The 24,724-nt window shown below is 56.9% G+C and overlaps 1 protein-coding gene across 1 annotated transcript in view; it reads right to left on the bottom strand.

Moving 5' to 3' along the window:
* Positions 1-3,035: 3,035 nt before the first annotated feature.
* Positions 3,036-24,724, bottom strand: part of LOC122546787 (integrin alpha-5-like) — a 249,287-nt gene continuing 227,598 nt past the window's right edge. Inside the window, exons 27-30 of the mRNA XM_087985610.1 lie at positions 17,545-17,658; positions 15,164-15,265; positions 4,599-4,721; positions 3,036-3,401 (exon numbers count right to left, since the gene is read on the bottom strand). Coding sequence (XP_087841736.1) covers positions 3,315-3,401; positions 4,599-4,721; positions 15,164-15,265; positions 17,545-17,658 — 426 coding nt within the window. The 3' untranslated portion in view covers positions 3,036-3,314. The remainder of the gene's footprint in view (positions 3,402-4,598; positions 4,722-15,163; positions 15,266-17,544; positions 17,659-24,724) is intronic.

The raw sequence follows: 24,724 nt of genomic DNA, 5'->3' as shown, positions 1-24,724 counted from the left end.
ATATGGAGGGGAGTGAGTCTGACTGGGAGGTGTGGGGTATGGAGGGGGGTGAGTCTGACTGGGAGGTGTGGGATATGGAGGGGAGTGAGTCTGACTGGGAGGTGTGGGATATGGAGGGGAGTGAGTCTGACTGGGAGGTGTGGGGTATGGAGGGGAGTGAGTCTGACTGGGAGGTGTGGGGTATGGAGGGGAGTGAGTCTGACTGGGAGGTGTGGGGTATGGAGGGGAGTGAGTCTGACTGGGAGGTGTGGGATATGGAGGGGAGTGAGTCTGACTGGGAGGTGTGGGAGATGGAGGGGAGTGAGTCTGACTGGGAGGTGTGGGATATGGAGGGGAGTGAGTCTGACTGGGAGGTGTGGGGTATGGAGGGGAGTGAGTCTGACTGGGAGGTGTGGGGTATGGAGGGGGGTGAGTCTGACTGGGAGGTGTGGGGTATGGAGGGGAGTGAGTCGGACTGGGAGGTGTGGGGTATGGAGGGGAGTGAGTCTGACTGGGAGGTGTGGGGTATGGAGGGGAGTGAGTCTGACTGGGAGGTGTGGGGTATGGAGGGGGGTGAGTCTGACTGGGAGGTGTGGGATATGAAGGGGAGTGAGTCTGACTGGGAGGTGTGGGATATGGAGGGGAGTGAGTCTGACTGGGAGGTGTGGGATATGGAGGGGAGTGAGTCGGACTGGGCGGTGTGGGATATGGAGGGGAGTGAGTCGGACTGGGAGGTGTGGGATATGGAGGGGAGTGAGTCGGACTGGGAGGTGTGGGATATGGAGGGGAGTGAGTCTGACTGGGAGGTGTGGGATATGGAGGGGAGTGAGTCTGACTGGGAGGTGTGGGGTATGGAGGGGAGTGAGTCTGACTGGGAGGTGTGGGATATGGAGGGGAGTGAGTCTGACTGGGAGGTGTGGGATATGGAGGGGAGTGAGTCTGACTGGGAGGTGTGGGATATGGAGGGGAGTGAGTCTGACTGGGAGGTATGGGATATGGAGGGGAGTGAGTCTGACTGGGAGGTGTGGGATATGGAGGGGAGTGAGTCTGACTGGGAGGTGTGGGATATGGAGGGGAGTGAGTCTGACTGGGAGGTGTGGGGTATGGAGGGGAGTGAGTCTGACTGGGAGGTGTGGGGTATGGAGGGGAGTGAGTCGGACTGGGAGGTGTGGGATATGGAGGGGAGCGAGTCTGACTGGGAGGTGTGGGATATGGAGGGGAGTGAGTCTGACTGGGAGGTGTGGGATATGGAGGGGAGTGAGTCTGACTGGGAGGTGTGGGATATGGAGGGGAGTGAGTCTGACTGGGAGGTGTGGGATATGGAGGGGAGTGAGTCTGACTGGGAGGTGTGGGATATGGAGGGGAGTGAGTCTGACTGGGAGGTGTGGGGTATGGAGGGGAGTGAGTCTGACTGGGAGGTGTGGGGTATGGAGGGGAGTGAGTCGGACTGGGAGGTGTGGGATATGGAGGGGAGTGAGTCTGACTGGGAGGTGTGGGATATGGAGGGGAGTGAGTCTGACTGGGAGGTGTGGAATATGGAGGGGAGTGAGTCTGACTGGGAGGTGTGGGGTATGGAGGGGAGTGAGTCTGACTGGGAGGTGTGGGGTATGGAGGGGAGTGAGTCTGACTGGGAGGTATGGGATATGGAGGGGAGTGAGTCTGACTGGGAGGTGTGGGATATGGAGGGGAGTGAGTCTGACTGGGAGGTGTGGGGTATGGAGGGGAGTGAGTCTGACTGGGAGGTGTGGGGTATGGAGGGGAGTGAGTCTGACTGGGAGGTATGGGATATGGAGGGGAGTGAGTCTGACTGGGAGGTGTGGGGTATGGAGGGGAGTGAGTCTGACTGGGAGGTGTGGGATATGGAGGGGAGTGAGTCTGACTGGGAGGTATGGGATATGGAGGGGAGTGAGTCTGACTGGGAGGTGTGGGATATGGAGGGGAGTGAGTCGGACTGGGAGGTGTGGGATATGGAAGGGAGTGAGTCTGACTGGGAGGTGTGGGATATGGAGGGGAGTGAGTCTGACTGGGAGGTGTGGGGTATGGAGGGGAGTGAGTCTGACTGGGAGGTGTGGGATATGGAGGGGAGTGAGTCTGACTGGGAGGTGTGGGGTATGGAGGGGAGTGAGTCGGACTTACACTAATGTAGAGGAGCAGATGCCAAACCATCAAACTATCACAGTTTCTTTGATTACCAAAGGTATATTTCAATTTAATTCCTTAATTAATGTACAACTTTGTTAATAAGAATTAAAGGAGGCCAACCCAATGAGAACGCACAGCTGATGTGTCTGCGGTGGTTCGGACTGAGCTGGTGCCCGGTTTCTCTCAGTGACTGGAACAAGCTCTTGCTGTGGATGCCATCCCAGTGCCCGGGAACGTTGGCAGCGCTCAGTGGAGGCTCCACCACCCACCCTCCCTCCTGAAGGGCGGCATCCCCTTGAAACCTCCACCTCCACCCAGCTGCCTGATCTCTCTACGCCTCCTCAGCTCCGTGCCCTGCTCCCCCTGACCCACACGCCACACTCGCTGGGCACGGTGCCCACCCTGCGGGATCACTGGGCAGCCCCGCCCCTCAGGGTGGAGGGACTGTCAAGGTTTCAGGTGGGGATGGGGGTGAGGGTGAGGGTGGGGGGTGGTGAAGGGAGAATAGGTGAGCTCCGTGCATGGCGAGTCACCCCCCCCCCCCTTGGTAAGATGACGGCAATGGGTCTGAGGGAGGTATCACCACTGGGCTGGGGGGCGCTCACTGATGAACCGGAGAAGCCAATGCAGAAATCCGTTTCCCTTGTGCACCTCGTACTCCCCACTGAGTTTCGGAAAGAGCTCATTTGTCTTGGGCCCCTCCCCCCCCCCCCCTTAGCACCTTAGCCATTCCTGATTGGAAACCTGGTTTGGGGAGGGAGAGGGAGGGGACACAGCCCTTATCCCCTCTCTCCCTTGTTGGGGTCGGGGATGCTGGGAGGAAGCAGATCCACATCGGCCAATCCTGGTTCTGTTGGTCACAGCGGGGAGCAGAAAAAAAAAATAGAAGATATAAAATATATTGCACTCTGAGAACAGCTTGAAAAATTTACATCAAAACCCAGCACGTCTCGATACAGCCATCGAGGGAGCATGAAAGAATGGTTTCAAATCACAATCAGTGCTTCTGAATAATTTCCTTAAATAACGTATTTCGAGGAGAGTTCGTGGTCGCTCCAAGCGGCCTGTTGCCAAGGGGACAGGACAGGACAGGACGGTCACTCAGGGCTGCTCTCTCCGAGCGAGCAGGGCCAGCGAAGGAAGCAGTGCAGCGTGGGTCGCTCTTCGGTCACTAGGCCGCTGCCAAGCTGCCGTTAAGCCTCTGATGTGGCCTGTGGCTTCAGGTGTGCAGTTTCCATCGCTGTCCCGTGTGGCAGCTTGGCCCTCTTGAAGAAACCGAGCTGTGAGACACAAAACACGCACAGAGTCACAGACTGGGGGCCGGAGACCGAAACAGAAAAGACACAGGGGAGGGATGCAGAGAGAGAGAGAGAGAGAGAGAGGAAAGAGAGACAAAGAGACAGAGCAGCAGAGAGAGGAGACAGAGGGAGAGAGACAGAGACAGAGCAGCAGAGAGAGGAGACAGAGGGAGAGAGACAGAGACAGAGCAGCAGAGAGAGGAGACAGAGGGAGAGAGACAGAGACAGAGCAGCAGAGAGAGGAGACAGAGGGAGAGAGACAGAGACAGAGCAGCAGAGAGAGGAGACAGAGAGGGAGAGAGACAAGGAGAGAGACAGAGCAGGAGAGAGAGGAGACAGAAGGAGAGAGGGACAGAGACAGACCAAAGGAGAGAGGAGTGTGACAGAAAGAGAGAGAGGGGAGAGAGAGAGAGAAGTGACAGAGAGAGAGAGAGAGAGACAGTGCCAGTGTCCAGGGATGTGCTGGCTAGGTGAGTTGACCATGGGGATTGTCCCGGTGAAAGGGATTTTGAGGGAACAGGGTGCACAGCAGAAGTGAGACTCTGACGGGTCAGGATCCTCATACAGAGTGACGGATGGATCAGTAAAGCTGGGCCCAGTGTCAGTATGTCCGGGACATAACTCCCGGTTAGATTGCTGGGCTCTCGCAGTTTGTGCCATTGTCAATGAGAAGCAGCTGCTGGTTCAGGAGTTGAGGCCTCCTCGACTACAATGAGCACACAGGCCTCGAAGCCCAGCCCTTCCAAACCCATTCCAAAACCCAGTCAGTTGGGCGGAAGAGATAAAAGAGGTGGGGGCAGGGAAGTGGGGGAATAAATCAGATTGTGAGAGCTCGTTTTGGTCCTGGTGACCATGATCAACTAGTGAAAAACCCCGTCTAATTCACTCACACCCTTTAGGGAAGGAAATCTGCCATCCCAACCCACTCTGGCCTACATATGACTCCAGTCCCACAGCCAATATGGCCGACTCTTAACTACCCAGCAAGCCTCTCGGTTCAAGGGCAATTAGGGATGGGCAACAAACGCTAGTCCTTTGCCAATGAAAGAGTAAAAGGGGTTGCCTGAAGCTGAGAGAGAAGGCCTGGTTCCTGACATAGATGGCAACAAACTCACTTTGGAACTGAAAGAATGGGATCGGGTGACCGCTGCAGTGGATTCTGGGATCAAACCGACATACCTTGTACAAGATGAAGATGAGGAGAGCGAGCAAGAGCAGACCGACCAACACAGCCAGGATAATAATCCAGAGGGGGACAGAATATGAAGTTTCTGGCTTGATGCACATCACAGGAGTCGAGACCTACATGTAGAACAGGACAGGGGCAGTCCAAACAGTACTCAAAGCACACAGAGCTCTGTCCCATCACTCACTGCTTCGGCAGCTATTCACCTGCTCAGCCATCCCTGTACCTTCATTTCCAACAGCTCAGTCCCCAGTCAAGCCCCTTACTCCCTTTCAATCCGCGCAGCCCTCGTTCTGTTCCGTGGACGGCTCAGTGGTTAGCATTACTGCCTCACAGCACCAGAGAGCTGGGTTCAATTCCCACCTCAGGCAACTGTCTGTGTAGAGTTTGCACATTGTCTGTGTGGGTTTCCTCCCACAGTCCAAAAATGTGCTGGTTAGGTGAATTGGCCATGCTAAATTGCCCGTAGTGTTAGGTGAAGGGGTAAGTGTAGGGGTATGGGTGGGTTACTATTCGGCGGGTGGGTGTGGACTTGTTGGGCCGAAGGGCCTTTTTTCCACACTGTAAGAAATCTAAGACACAGAATAGTTATATACCTGTGGAGCAAAGTTTATGAATATAGATTTCAATAGGTGGGCATCAATAGATTTGTATCTATGTTAAGATCATTTATTTTGGATTTTTGAAGTTTTGAATCAGCATATGGGGTTTTTCGTGTGCCTGAAGGGGTTTATGATTAACTCGCGGCGTTTCAATTGCCATGGTGATTTTCTGTCAAGCAGTGTGACAGGAAGACTTCCTGGAGAGCTTACATTGGGAGAGTTTACAAGTGAACAAGGTCAAGAGCACACTGCATTGACCTTTCTGGACTTTTGTTCGGGTTTACGGGTAAGTCCCACAGCTTGGAAAGCAGCTTTTCAGTTCCAGTTCAGACAGTGCTGCAGGATACCTGGCTGAAGCTGGACGTGTAAAAGCAACTGCTCCTGAGAAAGGGGAGAAGGTAGTTTCGCATGGTTATTAATAGGTTACCTCAGAGGAAGAAGTTTAGTTAAACGTTCCAGACCAGAAGTGTTTGGTTGAAACCCTGAATGGGTTATTTGAAGCTGAGCAAGTTTAAGTTCGGTTGTATGACAGATCAAGGATGAGGCTATCTGATTTGCATGACAGCTTAGTCAAACCCGAGGAAGGTAAGAGATGAGCATTCTCTCTGAGTCTGACAATGGAATGCTATTGGCATGAATGGGATGGTATTTTACTGTGCCTCAAAATCTTGAAACGGTTCGGTTTTACTCTATTTTAACTTCATTTCAGATGCTTAATAAACTGTTTTACTTTGAAAACTAAATCCTCAGTACAATTGTGCTCCATTGTCGGAGGGTCAGTGCTGAGGGAGTGACGCACTGTCGGAGGGTCAGTGCTGAGGAAGTGCCGCACTGTCGGAGGGTCAGTGCTGAGGAATTGCCGCACTGTCAGAGGGTCAGTGCTGAGGAAGTGCCGCACTGTCGGAGGGTCAGTGCTGAGGGAGTGCCGCACTGTCGGAGGGTCAGTGCTGAGGGAGTGCCACACTGTCAGAGGGTCAGTGCTGAGGGAGTGCTGCACTGTCGGAGGGTCAGTGCTGAGGAAGTGCCGCACTGTTGGAGGGTCAGTGCTGAGGAAGTGCCGCACTGTCGGAGGGTCAGTGCTGAGGGAGTGCCGCACTGTCGGAGGGTCAGTGCTGAGGGAGTGCCACACTGTCAGAGGGTCAGTACTGAGGGAGTGCCGCACTGTCGGAGGGTCAGTACTGAGGGAGTGCCGCACTGTCGGAGGGTCAGTGCTGAGGGAGTGCCACACTGTCAGAGGGTCAGTACTGAGGGAGTGCTGCACTGTCAGAGGGTCAGTGCTGAGGAAATGCCGCGCTGTCAGAGGGGCAGTGCTGAGGAAGTGCCGCACTGTCGGAGGGTCAGTACTGAGGGAGTGCTCCACTGTCGGAGGGTCAGTGCTGAGGGAGTGCCGCACTGTCGGAGGGTCAGAACTGAGGGAGTGCTCCACTGTCGGAGGGTCAGTGCTGAGGGAATGCTGCACTGTCGGAGGGTCAGAACTGAGGGAGTGCCGCACTGTCGGAAGGTCAGTGCTGAGGGAGTGCCGCACTGTCGGAGGGTCAGTGCTGAGGGAGTGCCGCACTGTCGGAGGGTCAGTGCTGAGGGAGTGCCGCACTGTCGGAGGGTCCGTACTGAGGGAGTGCCGCACTGTCGGAGGGTCAGTGCTTGGGGAGTGCTCCACTGTTGGAGGGTCAGTGCTGAGGGAGCACCGCACTGTCAGACGGTCAGTACTGCGGTAGTGCCACACTGTCGGACGGTCAGTGCTGAGGGAGTGCCACACTGTCAGACGGTCAGTGCTGAGGGAGTGCCGCACTGTCGGAGGGTCAGTACTGAGGGAGTGCTGCACTGTCGGAGGGTTAGTGCTGCGGGAGTGGGCACTGTCGGAGGGTCAGTGCTGAGGGAGCGCCGCACCATCGGAGGGTCAGTACTGAGGGAGTGCTGCACTGTCGGAGGGTCAGTGCTGAGGGAGTGCCGCACTGTCGGAGGGTCAGTGCTGAGGGAGTGCTGCACTGTCAGAGGGTCAGTGCTGAGGGAGTGCTGCACTGTCGGAGGGTCAGTACTGAGGGAGAGCCGCACTGTCGGAGGGTCAGTGCTGAGGGAGTGCCGCACTGTCAGAGGGTCAGTGCTGAGGGAGTGCCGCACTGTCAGAGGGTCAGTGCTGAGGGAGTGCCGCACTGTCGGAGGGTCAGAACTGAGGGAGGGCTCCACTGTCGGAGGGTCAGTGCTGAGGGAGTGCCGCACTGTTGGAGGGTCAGAACTGAGGGAGTGCTCCACTGTCGGAGGGTCAGTGCTGAGGGAATGCTGCACTGTCGGAGGGTCAGAACTGAGGGAGTGCTCCACTGTCGGAGGGTCAGTGCTGAGGGAGTGCCGCACTGTCGGAGGGTCAGTGCTGAGGGAGTGCCACACTGTCGGACGGTCAGTACTGAGGGAGTGCTGCACTGTCAGAGGGTCAGTACTGAGGGAGTGCTGCACTGTCAGAGGGTCAGTACTGAGGGAGTGCCGCACTATCAGAGGGTCAGTACTGAGGGAGTGGGCACTGTCAGAGGGTCAGTACTGAGGGAGTGCCGCACTGTCGGAGGGTCAGTGCTGAGGGAGTGGGCACTGTCAGAGGGTCAGTACTGAGGGAGTGCCGCACTGTCAGAGGGTCAGTGCTGAGGGAGAGCCGCACTGTCAGAGGGTCAGTGCTGAGGGAGTGCTGCACTGTCGGAGGGTCAGTGCTGAGGGAGTGGGCACTGTCGGAGGGTCAGTGCTGAGGGAGTGCCGCACGGGCAGAGAGTCAGTGCTGAGGGAGTGGGCACTGTCGGAGGGTCAGTGCTGAGGGAGTGCCGCACGGTCAGAGGGTCAGTGCTGAGGCAGTGCTGCACTGTCAGAGGGTCAGTGCTGAGGGAGTGGGTACTGTCGGAGGGTCAGTGCTGAGGGAGTGGGTACTGCCAGAGGGTCAGTGCTGAGGGATTGCCACACTGTTGGAGAGTCAGTATTGAGGGAGTGCCCCACGGCCAGAGGGTCAGCACTGAGGGAGTGCCGCACTGTCGGAGGATCAGTGCTGAGTATTGCCGCACTGTCGGAGGGTCATTGCTGAGGGAGTGCCGCACGGTCAGAGGGTCAGTGCTGAGGGAGTGCCGCACGGTCAGAGGGTCAGTGCTGAGGGAGGGCCGCACTGTCGGACAGTCAGTGCCAAGGGAGTGCCACACTGTCGGAGGGTCAGTACTGAGGGAGTGCCACACTGTCAGAGGGTCAGTGCTGAGGGAGTGGGCACTGTCGGAGGGTCAGTGCTGAGGGAGTGCCGCACGGTCAGAGGGTCAGTGCTGAGGCAGTGCTGCAGTGTCAGAGGGTCAGTGCTGAGGGAGTGGGCACTGTCGGAGGGTCAGTGCTGAGGGAGTGGGCACTGTCGGAAGGTCAGTGCTGAGGGAGTGACACACTGTCGGACGGTTAGAGCTGAGGGAGTGCCGAACTATGGGAGGGTCAGTACTGAGGGAGTGCCGCACTGTCGGAGGGTCAGTGCTTGGGGAGTGCTCCACTGTTGGAGGGTCAGTGCTGAGGGAGCACCGCACTGTCAGAGGGTCAGTACTGCGGTAGTGCCACACTGTCGGACGGTCAGTGCTGAGGGAGTGCCACACTGTCAGAGGGTCAGTGCTGAGGGAGTGCCGCACTGTCGGAGGGTCAGTGCTGAGGGAGTGCCGCACTGTCGGAGGGTTAGTGCTGCGGGAGTGGGCACTGTCTGAGGGTCAGTGGTGAGGGAGTGCCGCACCATCGGAGGGTCAGTACTGAGGGAATGCTGCACTGTCGGAGGGTCAGTGCTGAGGGAGTGCCGCACTGTCGGAGGGTCAGTACTGAGGGAGTGGGCACTGTCGGAGGGTCAGTGCTGAGGGAGTGCCGCACTGTCAGAGGGTCAGTGCTGAGGGAGTGCCGCACTGTCAGAGGGTCAGTGCTGAGGGAGTGCCGCACTGTCGGAGGGTCAGTGCTGAGGGAGTGCCGCACTGTCAGAGGGTCAGTGCTGAGGGAGTGCCGCACTGTCAGAGGGTCAGTGCTGAGGAAGTGCCGCACTGTCGGAGGGTCAGAACTGAGGGAGTGCTCCACTGTCGGAGGGTCAGTGCTGAGGGAGTGCTGCACTGTCGGAGGGTCAGAACTGAGGGAGTGCTCCACTGTTGGAGGGTCAGTGCTGAGGGAGTGCCGCACTGTTGGAGGGTCAGTAATGAGGGAGTGCCACACTGTCAGAGGGTCAGTGCTGAGGGAGTGGGCACTGTCGGAGAGTCAGTACTGAGGGAGAGCTGCACTGTCGGAGGGTCAGTGCTGAGGAAGTGCCGCACTGTCAGAGGGTCAGTGCTGAGGAAGTGCCGCACTGTCAGAGGGTCAGTGCTGAGGAAGTGCCGCACTGTCGGAGGGTCAGTGCTGAGGAAGTGCCGCACTGTCGGAGGGTCAGTGCTGAGGAAGTGCCGCACTGTCAGAGGGTCAGTGCTGAGGAAGTGCCGCACTGTCGGAGGGTCAGTGCTGAGGGAGTGCTGCACTGTCGGAGGGTCAGTGCTGAGGGAGTGCCGCACTGTTGGAGGGTCAGTGCTGAGGGAGTGGGCACTGTCGGAGGGTCAGTGCTGAGGGAGTGCCGCACGGTCAGAGGGTCAGTGCTGAGGGAGTGCCGCACTGTCGGAGGGTCAGTGCTGAGGGAGTGGGCACTGTCGGAGGCTCAGTGCTGAGGGAGTGCCGCACGGTCAGAGGGTCAGTGCTGAGGCAGTGCTGCACTGTCAGAGGGTCAGTGCTGAGGGAGTGGGTACTGTCGGAGGGTCAGTGCTGAGGGAGTGGGTACTGCCAGAGGGTCAGTGCAGAGGGAGTGCAACACTGTCAGAGGGTCAGTGCTGAGGGATTGGGCAATGTCAGAGGGTCAGTGCTGAGGGACTGCCACACTGTCGGAGGGTCAGTGCTGAGGGAGTGCCACACTGTCGGACGGTCAGTACTGAGGGAGTGCTGCACTGTCAGAGGGTCAGTACTGAGGGAGTGCTGCACTGTCAGAGGGTCAGTACTGAGGGAGTGCCGCACTGTCAGAGGGTCAGTACTGAGGGAGTGGGCACTGTCAGAGGGTCAGTACTGAGGGAGTGCCGCACTGTCGGAGGGTCAGTGCTGAGGGAGTGGGCACTGTCAGAGGGTCAGTACTGAGGGAGTGCCGCACTGTCAGAGGGTCAGTGCTGAGGGAGAGCCGCACTGTCAGAGGGTCAGTGCTGAGGGAGTGCTGCACTGTCGGAGGGTCAGTGCTGAGGGAGTGGGCACTGTCGGAGGGTCAGTGCTGAGGGAGTGCCGCACGGGCAGAGAGTCAGTGCTGAGGGAGTGGGCACTGTCGGAGGGTCAGTGCTGAGGGAGTGCCGCACGGTCAGAGGGTCAGTGCTGAGGCAGTGCTGCACTGTCAGAGGGTCAGTGCTGAGGGAGTGGGTACTGTCGGAGGGTCAGTGCTGAGGGAGTGGGCACTGTCGGAAGGTCAGTGCTGAGGGAGTGCCGCACTGTCAGAGGGTCAGTGCTGAGGGAGTGCCACACTGTCAGAGGGTCAGTGCTGAGGAAGTGCCGCACTGTCGGAGGGTCAGAACTGAGGGAGTGCTCCACTGTCGGAGGGTCAGTGCTGAGGGAGTGCTGCACTGTCGGAGGGTCAGAACTGAGGGAGTGCTCCACTGTTGGAGGGTCAGTGCTGAGGGAGTGCCGCACTGTTGGAGGGTCAGTGCTGAGGGAGTGCCACACTGTCGGACGGTCAGTACTGAGGGAGTGCTGCACTGTCAGAGGGTCAGTAATGAGGGAGTGCCACACTGTCAGAGGGTCAGTGCTGAGGGAGTGGGCACTGTCGGAGAGTCAGTACTGAGGGAGAGCTGAACTGTCAGAGGGTCAGTGCTGAGGGAGTGCTGCACTGTCGGAGGGTCAGTGCTGAGGGAGTGCCGCACTGTCGGAGGGTCAGTGCTGAGGGAGTGGGCACTGTCGGAGGGTCAGTGCTGAGGGAGTGCCGCATGGTCAGAGGGTCAGTGCTGAGGGAGTGCCGCACTGTCGGAGGGTCAGTGCTGAGGGAGTGGGCACTGTCGGAGGCTCAGTGCTGAGGGAGTGCCGCACTGTCAGAGGGTCAGTGCTGAGGGAGTGGGTACTGTCGGAGGGTCAGTGCTGAGGGAGTGGGTACTGCCAGAGGGTCAGTGCAGAGGGAGTGCAACACTGTTGGACGGTCAGTGCTGAGGGAGTGCTGCACTCTCAGAGGGTCAGTGCTGAGGGACTGCCACACTGTTGGAGAGTCAGTCTTGAGGGAGTGCCCCACTGCCGGAGGGTCAGCACTGAGGGAGTGGGCACTGTCGGAGGGTCAGTGCTAAGGGAGTGCCGCACGGTCAGAAGGTCAGTGCTGAGGGAGTGCCGCACAGTCAGAGGGTCAGTACTGAGGGAGTGCCGCACTGTTGGCGTGTCAGTATTGAAGGAGTGCCGCACTGTCGGACAGTCAGTGCCAAGGGAGTGCCACACTGTCAGAGGGTCAGTACTGAGGCAGTGCCACACTGTCAGAGGGTCAGTGCTGAGAGAGTGGGCACAGTCGGAGGGTCAGTGCTGAGGGTGTGCCACACTGTCGAAGGGTCAGTACTGAGGGAGTGCCGCACTGTCAGAGGGTTATTACTGAATGAGTGCCGAACTGTCAGAGGGTCAGTACTGAGGCAGTGCTGCACTGTCAGAGGGTCAGTGCTGAGCGGGTGGGTACTGTCGGAGGGTCAGTGCTGAGGGAGTGGGTACTGTCGGAGGGTCAGTGCTGAGGGAGTGCCGAACTATGGGAGGGTCAGTACTGAGGGAGTGCAGCACTGTCGGAGGGTCAGTGCTGAGGGAGTGCCGCACTGTCGGAGGGTCAGTGCTGAGGGAGTGCTGCACTGTCAGAGGGTCAGTGCTGAGGGAGTGCCGCACTGTCAGAGGGTCAGTACTGAGGGAGTGCCGCACTGTCAGAGGGTCAGTGCTGAGCGGGTGGGTACTGTCGGAGGGTCAGTGCTGAGGGAGTGGGTACTGTCGGAGGGTCAGTGCTGAGGGAGTGCCGAACTATGGGAGGGTCAGTACTGAGGGAGTGCTCCACTGTCGGAGGGTCAGTGCTGAGGGAGTGCCGCACTGTCGGAGGGTCAGTGCTGAGGGAGTGCCGCACTGTCGGAGGGTCAGTGCTGAGGGAGTGCTGCACTGTCAGAGGGTCAGTGCTGAGGGAGTGCTGCACTGTCAGAGGGTCAGTACTGAGGGAGTGCAGCACTGTCGGAGGGTCAGTGCTGAGGGGGTGCCGCACTGTCGGAGGGTCAGTGCTGGGGGAGTGCTCCACTGTTGGAGGGTCAGTGCTGAGGGAGCACCGCACTGTCAGAGGGTCAGTACTGCGGTAATGCCACACTGTCGGACAGTCAGTGCTGAGGGAGTGCCACACTGTCAGACGGTCAGTGCTGAGGGAGTGCCGCACTGTCGGAGGGTCAGTGCTGGGGGAGTGCTCCACTGTTGGAGGGTCAGTGCTGAGGGAGCACCGCACTGTCAGAGGGTCAGTACTGCGGTAATGCCACACTGTCGGACAGTCAGTGCTGAGGGAGTGCCACACTGTCAGACGGTCAGTGCTGAGGGAGAGCCGCACTGTCGGAGGGTCAGTACTGAGGGAGTGCTGCACTGTCAGAGGGTCAGTGCTGAGGGAGTGCCGCACTGTCGGAGGGTCAGTGCTGAGGGAGTACCGCACTGTCAGAGGGTCAGTGCTGAGGAAGTGCCGCACTGTCAGAGGGTCAGTGCTGAGGGAGTGCCGCACTGTCGGAGGGTCAGTGCTGAGGGAGTGCCGCACTGTCGGAGGGTCAGTGCTGAGGAAGTGCCGCACTGTCGGAGGGTCAGTGCTGAGGAAGTGCCGCACTGTCGGAGGGTCAGTGCTGAGGGAGTGCCGCACTGTCAGAGGGGCAGTGCTGAGGAAGTGCCGCACTGTCGGAGGGTCAGAACTGAGGGAGTACTCCACTGTCCGAGGGTCAGTGCTGAGGGAGTGCTGCACTGTCAGAGGGTCAGTACTGAGGGAGTGCTGCACTGTCAGAGGGTCAGTACTGAGGAAGTGCCGCACTGTCGGAGGTTCAGTACTGAGGGAGTGCCGCACTGTCAGAGGGTCAGTGCTGAGAGAATGCTGCACTGTCGGAGGGTCAGTACTGAGGGAGTGCTGCACTGTCGGAGGGTCAGTGCTGAGGGAGTGCCGCCCTGTCGGAGGGTCAGTGCTGACGGAGTGCCGCACTGTCGGAGGGTCAGTGCTGAGGGAGTATCGCACTGTTGGAGGGTCAGTACTGAGGGAGTGTGGCACTGTTGGAGGGTCATTGCTGAGGGAGCGACTCACTGTCAGAGGGTCAGTGCTGAGGGAGAGCCACACTGTCGGAGGGTCAGGACTGAGGGAGTGGGCACTGTCAGAGGGTCAGTGCTGAGGGGGTGCCACACTGTCGGAGGTTCAGTACTGAGGGAGTGCCGCACTATTGGAGGGTCAGTGCTGAGGGAGCACTGCACTGTCGGAGGGTCAGTGATGAGGGAGTGCCGCACTGTCGGAGGGTCAGTGCTGAGGGAGCGCCGCACTGTCGGAGGGTCAGTGCTGAGGGAGTTCCGCACTCTCAGAGGGTCAGTGCTGAGGGAATGCCGCACTGTCGGTGGGTCAGTACTGAGGGAGTGCCGCACTGTCAGAGGGTCAGTGCTGAGGAAGTGCCGCACTGTTGGAGGGTCAGTGCTGAGGGAGTGCTGCACTGTCAGAGGGTCAGTGCTGAGGGACTGCCGCACTGTTGGAGGGTCAGTGCTGAGGGAGTGCCGCACCGTCGGAGGGTCAGTGCTGAGGGAGTGCTGCACTGTCAGAGGGTCAGTGCTGAGGGAGTGCCGCACTGTCAGAGGGTCAGTGCTGAGGAAGTGCCGCACTGTTGGAGGGTCAGTGCTGAGGGAGTGCTGCACTGTCAGAGGGTCAGTGCTGAGGGAGTGCTGCACTGTCAGAGGGTCAGTGCTGAGGGAGTGCCGCACTGTCAGAGGGTCAGTGCTGAGGAAGTGCCGCACTGTTGGAGGGTCAGTGCTGAGGGAGTGCTGCACTGTCAGAGGGTCAGTGCTGAGGGAGTGCCGCACTGTCAGAGGGTCAGTGCTGAGGGACTGCCGCACTGTCAGAGGGTCAGTGCTGAGGGAATGCCGCACTGTCAGAGGGTCAGTGCTGAGGGAATGCCGCACTGTCGGAGGGTCAGTGCTGAGGGAGTGCTGCACTGTCAGAGGGTCAGTACTGAGGGAATGCCGCACTGTCGGAGGGTCAGTACTGAGGGAGTGCCGCACTGTCGGAGGGTCAGTGCTGAGGGAATGCCGCACTGTCAGAGGGTCAGTGCTGAGGGAGTGCTGCACTGTCGGAGGGTCAGTGCTGAGGGAGTGCCGCTCTGTCGGAGGGTCAGTACTGAGGGTCAGTACTGAGGGAGAGCCACACTGTCGGGGGGTCAGTGCTGAGGGAGTGCTGCACTGTCGGAGGGTCAGAACTGAGGGAGTGCTGCACTGTCGGAGGGTCAGTACTGAGGGAGTGGGGCACTGTCGGAGGGTCAGTGCTGGGGGAGTGCTGCACTGTCGGAGGGTCAGTACTGAGGGGGTGCTGCACTGTCAGGCTATTTGACCATGTGGGGCAGCGCAGTGAAAGCTGCTGTAGGTGGGTGCTGGATAAACTGATCCGATTTTGCCAAGGGCCCCCTGGTTGGCTCTGTGCGACATCGTGCCCTCTGAGCTCCTTTCTCACCGCCCCTTGGGGTTGCTCAGTGGAAGCTGAGAGCTTGCCTCAGCACTGCTCTCCTCAGTGGGCACCCAGTGCCAGGCAGGTCTGCAGGCAGTGGGATGAGCTGAGACTGATGTGTGCCTACGATCACGGGCAGCACTATTTGGTCCCGTCACTGGAAACGGCGCTTGCCGCAACATGATGCCAGCAGGTGGCCTGGCACAGGGTGAGATTTGGCGTTTTCACAACACCGAGTAACATGAAGATAGGCAGCGGGCACAGGGGTACTTACCACCAAGCTTCCTCTCGGGTAGTCCTTGGGCAGGATCTGATAAGGCATGCGGTGCGCCTGGTATGAGGCATTGCACGGCAGTGTGAAAGGCTGGTGCTGCCTCTGTAAAACACAAGGGCACACATCGGGACGTGGAACACCTGGCAGAGAGCATGGCATCTTACCCACTGTGACCGTCACACACCACACCAGATCACCAGCAGCATGGCACCCATTCACACACACACAACAAGGAGATAACTCCAGGCTTTCCCATGGCACACACTCACCACCCCAGCCTGCCCACCTGGATAGTAAAGCTCTCTCTACACTGTCTCCCCCATCAAACACTCCCAGGACAGGGACAGCACGGGGTTAGATACAGAGTAAAGCTCCCTCTACACTGTCCCCCCATCAAACACTCCCAGGGCAGGGACAGCACGGGATTAGATACAGAGTAAAGCTCCCTCTACACTGTCCCCCCATCAAACACACCCAGAACAGGGACAGTACGGGGTTAGATACAGAGTAAAGCTCCCTCTACACTGTCCCCCCATCAAACACTCCCAGGACAGGGACAGCACGGGGTTAGATACAGAGTAAAGCTCCCTCTACACTGTCCCCCCATCAAACACTCCCAGGACAGGGACAGCACGGGGTTAGATACAGAGTAAAGCTCCCTCTACACTGTCCCCCCATCAAACACTCCTAGGGCAGGGACAGCACGGGATTAGATACAGAGTAAAGCTCCCTCTACACTGTCCCCCCATCAAACACACCCAGAACAGGGACAGTACGGGGTTAGATACAGAGTAAAGCTCCCTCTACACTGTCCCCCCATCAAACACTCCCAGGACAGGGACAGCACGGGGTTAGATACAGAGTAAAGCTCCCTCTACACCGTCCCCCCATCAAACACTCCCAGGACAGGGACAGCACGGGGTTAGATACAGAGCAAAGCTCCCTCTACACTGTCCCCCCATCAAACACACCCAGAACAGGGACAGTACGGGGTTAGATACAGAGTAAAGCTCCCTCTACACTGTCCCCCCATCAAACACTCCCAGGACAGGGACAGCACGGGGTTAGATACAGAGTAAAGCTCCCTCTACACCGTCCCCCCATCAAACACTCCCAGGACAGGGACAGCACGGGGTTAGATACAGAGCAAAGCTCCCTCTACACCGTCCCCCCATCAAACACTCCCAGGACAGGGACAGCACGGGGTTAGATACAGAGTAAAGCTCCCTCTACACTGCCCCCCATCAAACACTCCCAGGACAGGGACAACACAGGGTTAGATACAGAGTAAAGCTCTCTCTACACTGTCCCCCATCAAACACACCCAGGACAGGGACAGCACGGGGTTAGATACAGAGTAAAGCTTCCTCTACACTGTCCCCATCAAACACTCCCAGGACAGGGACAGCACGGGGTTAGATACAGAGTAAAGCTCCCTCTACACTGTCCCCCATCAAACACTCCCAGGACAGGGACAGCACGGGGTTAGATACAGAGTAAAGCTCCCTCTACACTGTCCCCCCATCAAACACTCCGAGGACAGGGACAGCACGGGGTTAGATACAGAGTAAAGCTCTCTCTACACTGTCCCCCCATCAAACACTCCTAGGGCAGGGACAGCACGGGGTTAGATACAGAGTAAAGCTCCCTCTACACTGTACCCCTCAAGAAACACTCCCAGGGACAGGGACAGCACAGGGTTAGATACAGAGTAAAGCTCCCTCTACACTGTCCCCCCATCAAACACTCCCAGGACAGGGACAGCACAGGGTTAGATACAGAGTAAAGCTCCCTCTACACTGTCCCCCCATCAAACACACCCAGGACAGGGACAGTACGGGGTTAGATACAGAGTAAAGCTCTCTCTACACTGTCCCTCATCAAACACTCCCAGGACAGGGACAGCACAGGGTTAGATACAGAGTAAAGCTCCCTCTACACTGCCCCCCCATCAAACACTCCCAGGACAGGGACAGCACAGGGTTAGATACAGAGTAAAGCTCCCTCTACACTATCCCCCCATCAAACACTCCCAGGACAGGGACAGCACGGGGTTAGATACAGAGTAAAGCGCCCTCTACACTGTCCCCCCATCAAACACTCCCAGGACAGGGACAGCACGGGGTTAGATACAGAGTAAAGCTCCCTCTACACTGTCCCCCCCATCCAACACTCCCTGGTTGGCCTGTCCAACAGGAACGGCCCTGATGAGGTTGCCCCTAATTGGAGCAGGGCCCCTGGAGATTTCTGAACCTTTCCCCATTCCTGGTGCCAGATGCGACACCCTATCTCTTGCTGCTTTCCCTCATGAGCAGTGGGCGCTCAGTGCTCCTACCAACTGCCCTACAGCGCCGTAGCATGTGCCAGGGATAGCAGCTTACCTGGAGGAAAGTGTGTGCCCACACCCGGGTCCGGATCTCCAGCACCACGTTGGCCCCCCTGCTCAGCAAACCGACCTCACAAATCAGGCTCAGGCACTCCACGTGCTGGCAACTCTGCCAAGGGAAAAGGACGCAAGATGGTTAGATCCCAGGGCATGGTGCCTGTCACATGTTGACCCATTTGCATCAAGAACGGGTACCGAACTTGGGCCAGGATGAGCGCCACCCCCCCCCCCCTTGTAGATGGTGATGCTGTCATTGTGTCGTAGAGTTACCCAGTCTCCTGCCCTGGCACCACATGCAGCCGAACCAGATCAGGCTAGTTTTGCTCTGCATTGGTGCACTGTACCTGGTCATTTGCTGGTCTCATTGATAGCAAGTGCCAGCCTTTCCCTTCCAGCTTGGCGATCTCTACTAACATTGGCATCCCCAAAATCAGAGATAAGACTCAGTGGTAAGCAGTACCCACCTGGGCCCCACCCATCCCCAGCTATTACACGGAGCCAACAGCAACGTGGCCAACAGCAACGTGCCATCTCATTCAGGCCGCCTGCTGCCGCAAAATAGCCAGTGTGTGCCACGCCCAGCAAGTACACTCTTGACACCTCCTGCTGTGCCAGGCTTGATATGGCTCAAAAGGTTGGGCACTGCCGCTGGTCATTGACATCCGGTGCCTCAGTGAGTTACTGAAGTGTGCCCACTGACAGGGGCTACCAGGTAATGGGGATGGGGGGGGGGGCTGCAGGATGTGTGTGCCAGTCCCCTGCTGGCATGAGCACAATCCACCTGCAAGGTGCCCTTAGGTTAGTGCCAAAGACTGCAGCCTCAGAAGCAGAGCAAGGGATGGAATCACTAGAATGAGGCCAAGGGAAGGGAGGACGGAATGCTCGCTTTGGAGAAAGAGAGATCGCAGGGGACTGAGGAGCTAAAAGTGGCCTGTTTTCGGCAGTGTGACCCCCTACGCGACCGCAGGCGTTGCATTCGCGAGAGTGCTCCCCTCTGTCCACACCATCCTCCAGTCAACTCCCAGCTCACATCCCAAATCCAACGGGCCGCTGGTGGCCAACGTTCGACAGAGCTTTCTCCTTACTGGCAATTTCAGAGTCGAACTAGCACTCGCACAGCATGCTGGGAATTTTCCTTTCCCTCCTGACTGAACAGCAACCCACTTCTCCGCACAAAATCCCAGATCAGCCACGACCTCGGTGAATGGCGTAGCAAACTCAAGGAGGGGGCTGAATGGCCTGCTCCTGTTCTTGGTCGATACCTTCACAACTCTTGCTCTCTCACCCTCCAAATCCTCTTCTCTTCGTGACGTCTTCTGTCTTTTTGACACGTTATGAGGGGGATTGCTAACGGTTAAAGAGGCACGCTGGGGGTCAAAGAAGCCTAAGTGTCTGGTCAACACTCGGTATTGTTCCGCTACAATGCTGATCATCCCGTCTTGGTACCAAATCGATTCTCTCATTTGTATCTTCCTCCCCACCGTCCTCGAAGGGTCTCGTTTCACCCTCCCACCACAGGAGGGAGCCTTTTGCGGATCCTGTCACTTGAACCGTTAGCTACAGTCATCTCAAAGAGCTAAAAGCAAGAAGGATTCCATTCATTCGGAATTTTGCTTGCAAATATTGCTCTGGCCCCCAACTGGGAGTCCTGTGTGCCCAGTTCTAGGAGCCCAGGGCGGATAGCGAGGGGTACGCGGTTCGGCCATTTCCGCAGAGGCAGTTACACAGACTCACCAAGTCGCCTGTAATTGCCCAGTTTGACGGTCCAATTGCCGAAGTCTCGCAGGAGACCTCCACCCTATGGAGAAACTTACTGTAAATGCCAAGTCCCGTTCCCAGGCCCACTCTGCCATGGCTGCCGAGTCGGCACGGCTGTGGCGCCAACTTCCAGGACCTGTCGACTGTACTGCCACCATTCCCAGCTGGCGCCGAGTCGGAGGTGGCACGGGGAGTGGTGGCATTACGGTGACATGAGAGTGAGCACTACAGCCGGGCATGACCAGAGCTGGAGCAGAGACAGCGGCAGCAGCAGCAGAGTGGGCCCAGGGCGGGCAAGGGGGCTGGGAGATTGGCATTTACAGTAAATTTCTCCGCTCCATGGAAGGCTCACTGTCTGACCGCAGTGAGACTCCTAAGATTTTACCGTCAAACTCCAACTGCCTGAGCCATTGCTTTTGCTGCAGATTCACTGCTTTTGGTCATTTGCTAATGCAAATGAGCCACCATAGGTTAACCGCTATTGGTTGGTTTGCTGATAAAGGCTAGCCGCTATTGGTTGGTTTCCTGCTGATTAGCCACTATTGGTTGACTTGCTGCTGCTGGTTAGCTGCTATTGGTTGATTTGCTGCTGCTGGTTAGGTGCTATTGGTTGGTTTTCTGCTGGTTAGCCACTATTGGTTGGTTTGCTGCTGCTGGTTAGCTGCTATTGGTTGGTTTGCTGCTGCCGGTTAGCTGCTATTGGTTGTTTTGCTGCTGCTGGTTAGCCGCTATTGGTTGGTGTGCTGCTGCCGGTTAGCTGCTATTGGTTGTTTTGCTGCTACTGGTTAGCCGCTATTGGTTGGTTTGCTGCTGATTAGCCACTATTGGTTGACTCACTGCTGCTGGTTAGCTGCTATTGGTTGATTTGCTGCTGCTGGTTAGCTGCTATTGGTTGGTTTTCTGCTGGTTAGCCGCTATTGGTTGGTTTGCTGCTGCCGGTTAGCTGCTATTGGTTGTTTTGCTGCTGCTGGTTAGCCGCTATTGGTTGGTGTGCTGCTGCCGGTTAGCTGCTATTGGTTGTTTTGCTGCTGCCGGTTAGCCGCCATTGGTTGGTTTGCTGCTGCCGCTTAGCCGCTATTGGTTTGGCCACTGCTTACGTTTGTTGGTTGGCTGCTGCTCCCGCTCACCGGTCTCCATTCTGCTCCAGCTCTCTGCTCAGGCTCCTGCTGTCTCCTCATTGGTGCTGTAAAGACTGGCAATATTACTGTTTAGCCCGACAATTACAAGGTCTGTACCCAACCCACTGGCTGCTCCCAGTCGTGGTTTGGTTCTTACCTGGACGCTCCCCTTGGTCAGGGTGACCCAGTGTCTCTCTGGGGCCATTTTGTAGAGATGTAGCAATGGCAAGCAATCTCCACAAGGCGTACAGAGGGGAAGCAGACCCTCTCTCCCATAACTGGAGAGAATATGGGAAGACCCACAGAGGAGAACATCACACATTTACGTTCTCGAATCAGGCACCAAGCATCGATGTGCAAAGCTAAAATCCGCTAATTCTGAGCTGCTTCTCGCTGAATATGCCTTGTGTCCTTGTTGCCACGGTTACGTCCCTAAGGCATGCCCAGGAAGTAGGCCCGGTGAGCAGTGACGCCCGACTGAGCTGGGAGTCACCGCATCGATGGCGCATCAGAAGGCTCAGGAAGGGGACAAAGCCGAAATCGGGCAGTGGGAAAGAGATCAATGCCCAGTCACTGCTCATACAGGACACACCAGGCCCTGGGAACTACACCGCACGAGAATGACCCCCAAACGCTATCCAGATCCATGGGGAGTTCAGGCCGTTCACTTCCACCCCACCCCTCCCATCTACCTCAGAGAAACAACAGGAGGTGGGCTGGGACAATTCCAGTCCATTCCACCTGGGAGCCCGCTCCCTGCGGACACACAGAAAGGGAGGAAATGGTCTTCCTGATAATGGAAGCCAGAAGTGGTTTGGAAGTTGGGAGGCAGGCAGCACGAGAATTCGCCAACCTTGCTGAAGGCCTGTGGCTCCGAAACCTTTCGGTCTCACCATCTGAAATAGAAACTGGGAGCCAGCGTCGGCCCTTCAGCCCCTCAAGCCTGATCCTGCATTCAGTATCATCATGGCTCATCATCCAACCCAGTGTTGCTGGGGAAGGGTGGGTGGGGGCCTAACTGGATTGTTTCATCCACTGTTGTTGGCGTGGACTTGCATATTATCCCCATCTTGAGATAACGGAAGAAAGGCCAGTGGTGAGCCAAGGGTCCGATGAGCTGCTTGGGGAAATGAGAGGGCTGCAGGTTATGGTCAATGCTGGGAAAACAACACCTGTCAGCTTCCCGGTAGGAAGTGAGCCTGAAATCTAGGCCGAGCGCAGCAGGTAACATCCCACAATCCCATGCATGGCAACACAGGAAGTGTCTCCATCCAGTCCCCATGAAGCGGCGGGAAAGTCGCTCAATACAAGAGGAAGTGTCAAGGTTTCCAACTCATTTGCTCCCGAAACTGGGCAGGCCTTAATCCCAGGGATCACAGCAAGGGGCAGCTGGGGATATGGCGAGTGTTTATCCCCAGACGGGTTACAGACTAACCTAACCTTGTGTGTGCAGGCTGCTGACATTCAATGACAGCACCCGTCACAGGCCCCAACCTGGTACGGGACTGGAATTGAGGCCTACAGTATGGCTGTCAGCACAGGGCAGCCTGGGAATGGGGAACGCAGGCATTTCATGATGTGAGGATTCCGCAACTTCCCAGAAATCCGGTGTGAAGTCACTGGACAGTGAGCAGGAGCAGGAACCCTGGCTGATTTCCCCCTCTGTCCCTAACCCAGGGATCACTGGATAGTGAAAGTCTATACGCGGGTGCAGTCTTTACGCTGGTGCAGTCTATACGCGGGTGCAGCCTATACACGGGTGCAGCCTATACGCGGGTGCAGCCTATACGCGGGTGCAGTCTATACATGGGTGCAGTCTATACGTGGGAGCAGTCTATACATGTGAGTAGTCTATACATGGGAAGAGTCTATATGTGGCAGCAGTCTATACACGGGTGCAGTCTACACGTGGGATCAGTCTATACACGGGTGCAGTCTACACGTGGGATCAGTCTATACACGGGTGCAGTCGATACGCGGTAGCAGTCTATACGAGGATGCAGTCTACACGCGGATGCAGTCTATATGAATGTGAAGTCTATACGCGGGTGCCGTCTATACGTGGGTGCAGTCTATACAAATGTGAAGTCTACAAGGGGGTGCAGTCTATATGAGGGTGCAGTCTATACATGGGAACAGTCTATACGTGGGAACAGTCCATACGTGGGAAGAGTCTATACGTGGGAGCAGTCCACACGCGGGTGCAGCCTACACGCGGGTGCAGTCTATACGTGGGAGCAGTCTATACATGTGAGTAATCTATACGTGGGAAGAGTCTATACGTGGGAGCAGTCCACACGCGGGTGCAGCCTACACGCGGGTACCGTCTATATGAGGGTGCAGTCTATACGAGTGAACAGTCTATACGGGGGTGCAGTCTACACGAGGGTGCAGTCTATACGAGTGAACAGTCTATACGGGGGTGCAGTCTACACGAGGGTGCAGTCTATACGAGTGAACAGTCTATACGGGGGTGCAGTCTACACGAGGGTGCAGTCTATACGAGTGAACAGTCTATACGAGGGAACAGTCTACACGTGGGTGCCGTCTATAGGAGGGTGATGTCTATACGAGGGTGCAGTCTATAGGAGGGTGATGTCTATACGTGGGTGCAGTCTATACGCGGGTGCAGTCTACAGGAAGGTGCAGTCTATATGAGGATGCACTCTATACGTGGGAACAGTCTATATGTGGGTGCCGTCTATTCGCGGGTGCTGTCTACACAAGGGTGCAGTCTATATAAAGATGCAGTCTATATGAAGGTGCAGTCTATACAAAGGTGCAGTCTATACGTAGGTGCAGTGTATACGCGGGTGCAGTCTATACGAGGGTGCAGTCTATACGAGGGTGCAGTCTATACGAAGGTGCAGTCTATATGAAGGTGCAGTCTATACAAGGGTGCAGCCTATACGTGTGTGCAGTCCATACGAAGGTGGAGTCTACGCGTGGGTGCAGTCTATACGCGGGTGCAGTCTATATGAAGGTGCCGTCCATACGAGGGTGCAGTCTATACGTGGGTGCAGTCTATACGAATGTGAAGTCTATACGCGGGTGCAATCTATACGTGGGAGCAGTCTATATGCGGGTGCAGTCTATACGAATGTGAAGTCTATACGCCGGTGCAATCTATACGTGGGAGCAGTCTATATGCGGGTGCAGTCTATATGAATGTGAAGTCCATACGCGGGTGCAGTCTATACGTGGGTGCAGTCTATACGAATGTGAAGTCTATAAGAGGGTGCAGTCAACACGTGGGTACAGTCCATACGAGGGTGCAGTCTATACGAATGTGAAGTCTATACGCGGGTGCAATCTATAAATGGGAGCAGTCTATACGAGGGTGCAGTCTATACGAATGTGAAGTCTATACGCCGGTGCAATCTATACGTGGGAGCAGTCTATATGCGGGTGCAGTCTATATGAATGTGAAGTCTATACGCGGGTGCAGTCCATACGCGGGTGCAGTCTATACGTGGGTGCAGTCTATATGAATGTGAAGTCTATACGCGGGTGCAGTCCATACGCGGGTGCAGTCTATACGCGGGTGCAGTCCATACGAATGTGAAGTCTATACGCGGGTGCCGTCGGTACGAGCGAACACTCTATACGGGGGTGCAGTTTACACGAGGGAACAGTCTACAAGCGGGTGCCATCTATACGAGGGAACAGTCTATACGTGGGAACAGTCTATATGAGGGAACAGTCTATACGTGGGAACAGTCTATACGGGGGAACAGTCTACAAGCGGGTGCCATCTATATGAGGGAACAGTCTATACGTGGGAACAGTCTATACGAGGGAACAGTCTATACGTGGGAACAGTCTATACGTGGGAACAGTCTATACGAGGGAACAGTCTATATGCAGGTGCAGTCGACACGTGGGAGCAGCCTATACAAAGGTGCAGTCTATACGTGGGAAGAGTCTATACGCAGGTGCAGTCGACACGTGGGAGCAGTCTATACGCGGGTGCAGTCTGTACGAGGGAACAGTCTACACGCGGGTGCCATCTATACGAGGGAACAGTCTATACGTGGGAACAGTCTATACGTGGGTGCCGTCTATACGCAGGTGCTGTCTACACGAGGGTGCAGTCTATATGAAGATGCAGTCTATATGAAGGTGCAGTCTATACAAGGGTGCAGTCTATACATGGGTGCAATCTATATGAAGGTGCAGTGTTTACGAGGGAACAGTCTATACGAAGGTGCAGTCTATACGATGGTGCAGTCTATATGAAGGTGCCGTCTATACGAGGGTGCCGTCCATACAAGGGTGCAGTCCATACGAGGGTGCAGT

Source organism: Chiloscyllium plagiosum, unplaced genomic scaffold (genome assembly GCF_037043375.1).
Source record: "Chiloscyllium plagiosum isolate Xiang-an unplaced genomic scaffold, Cpla_swu_hap1 HiC_scaffold_53X, whole genome shotgun sequence".
In the NCBI taxonomy this organism is placed as follows: Eukaryota; Metazoa; Chordata; class Chondrichthyes; order Orectolobiformes; family Hemiscylliidae; genus Chiloscyllium; species Chiloscyllium plagiosum.
The sequence above is the reverse complement of the archived record's forward strand: the minus strand, read 5'-3'. Positions and strand labels throughout refer to the sequence as shown.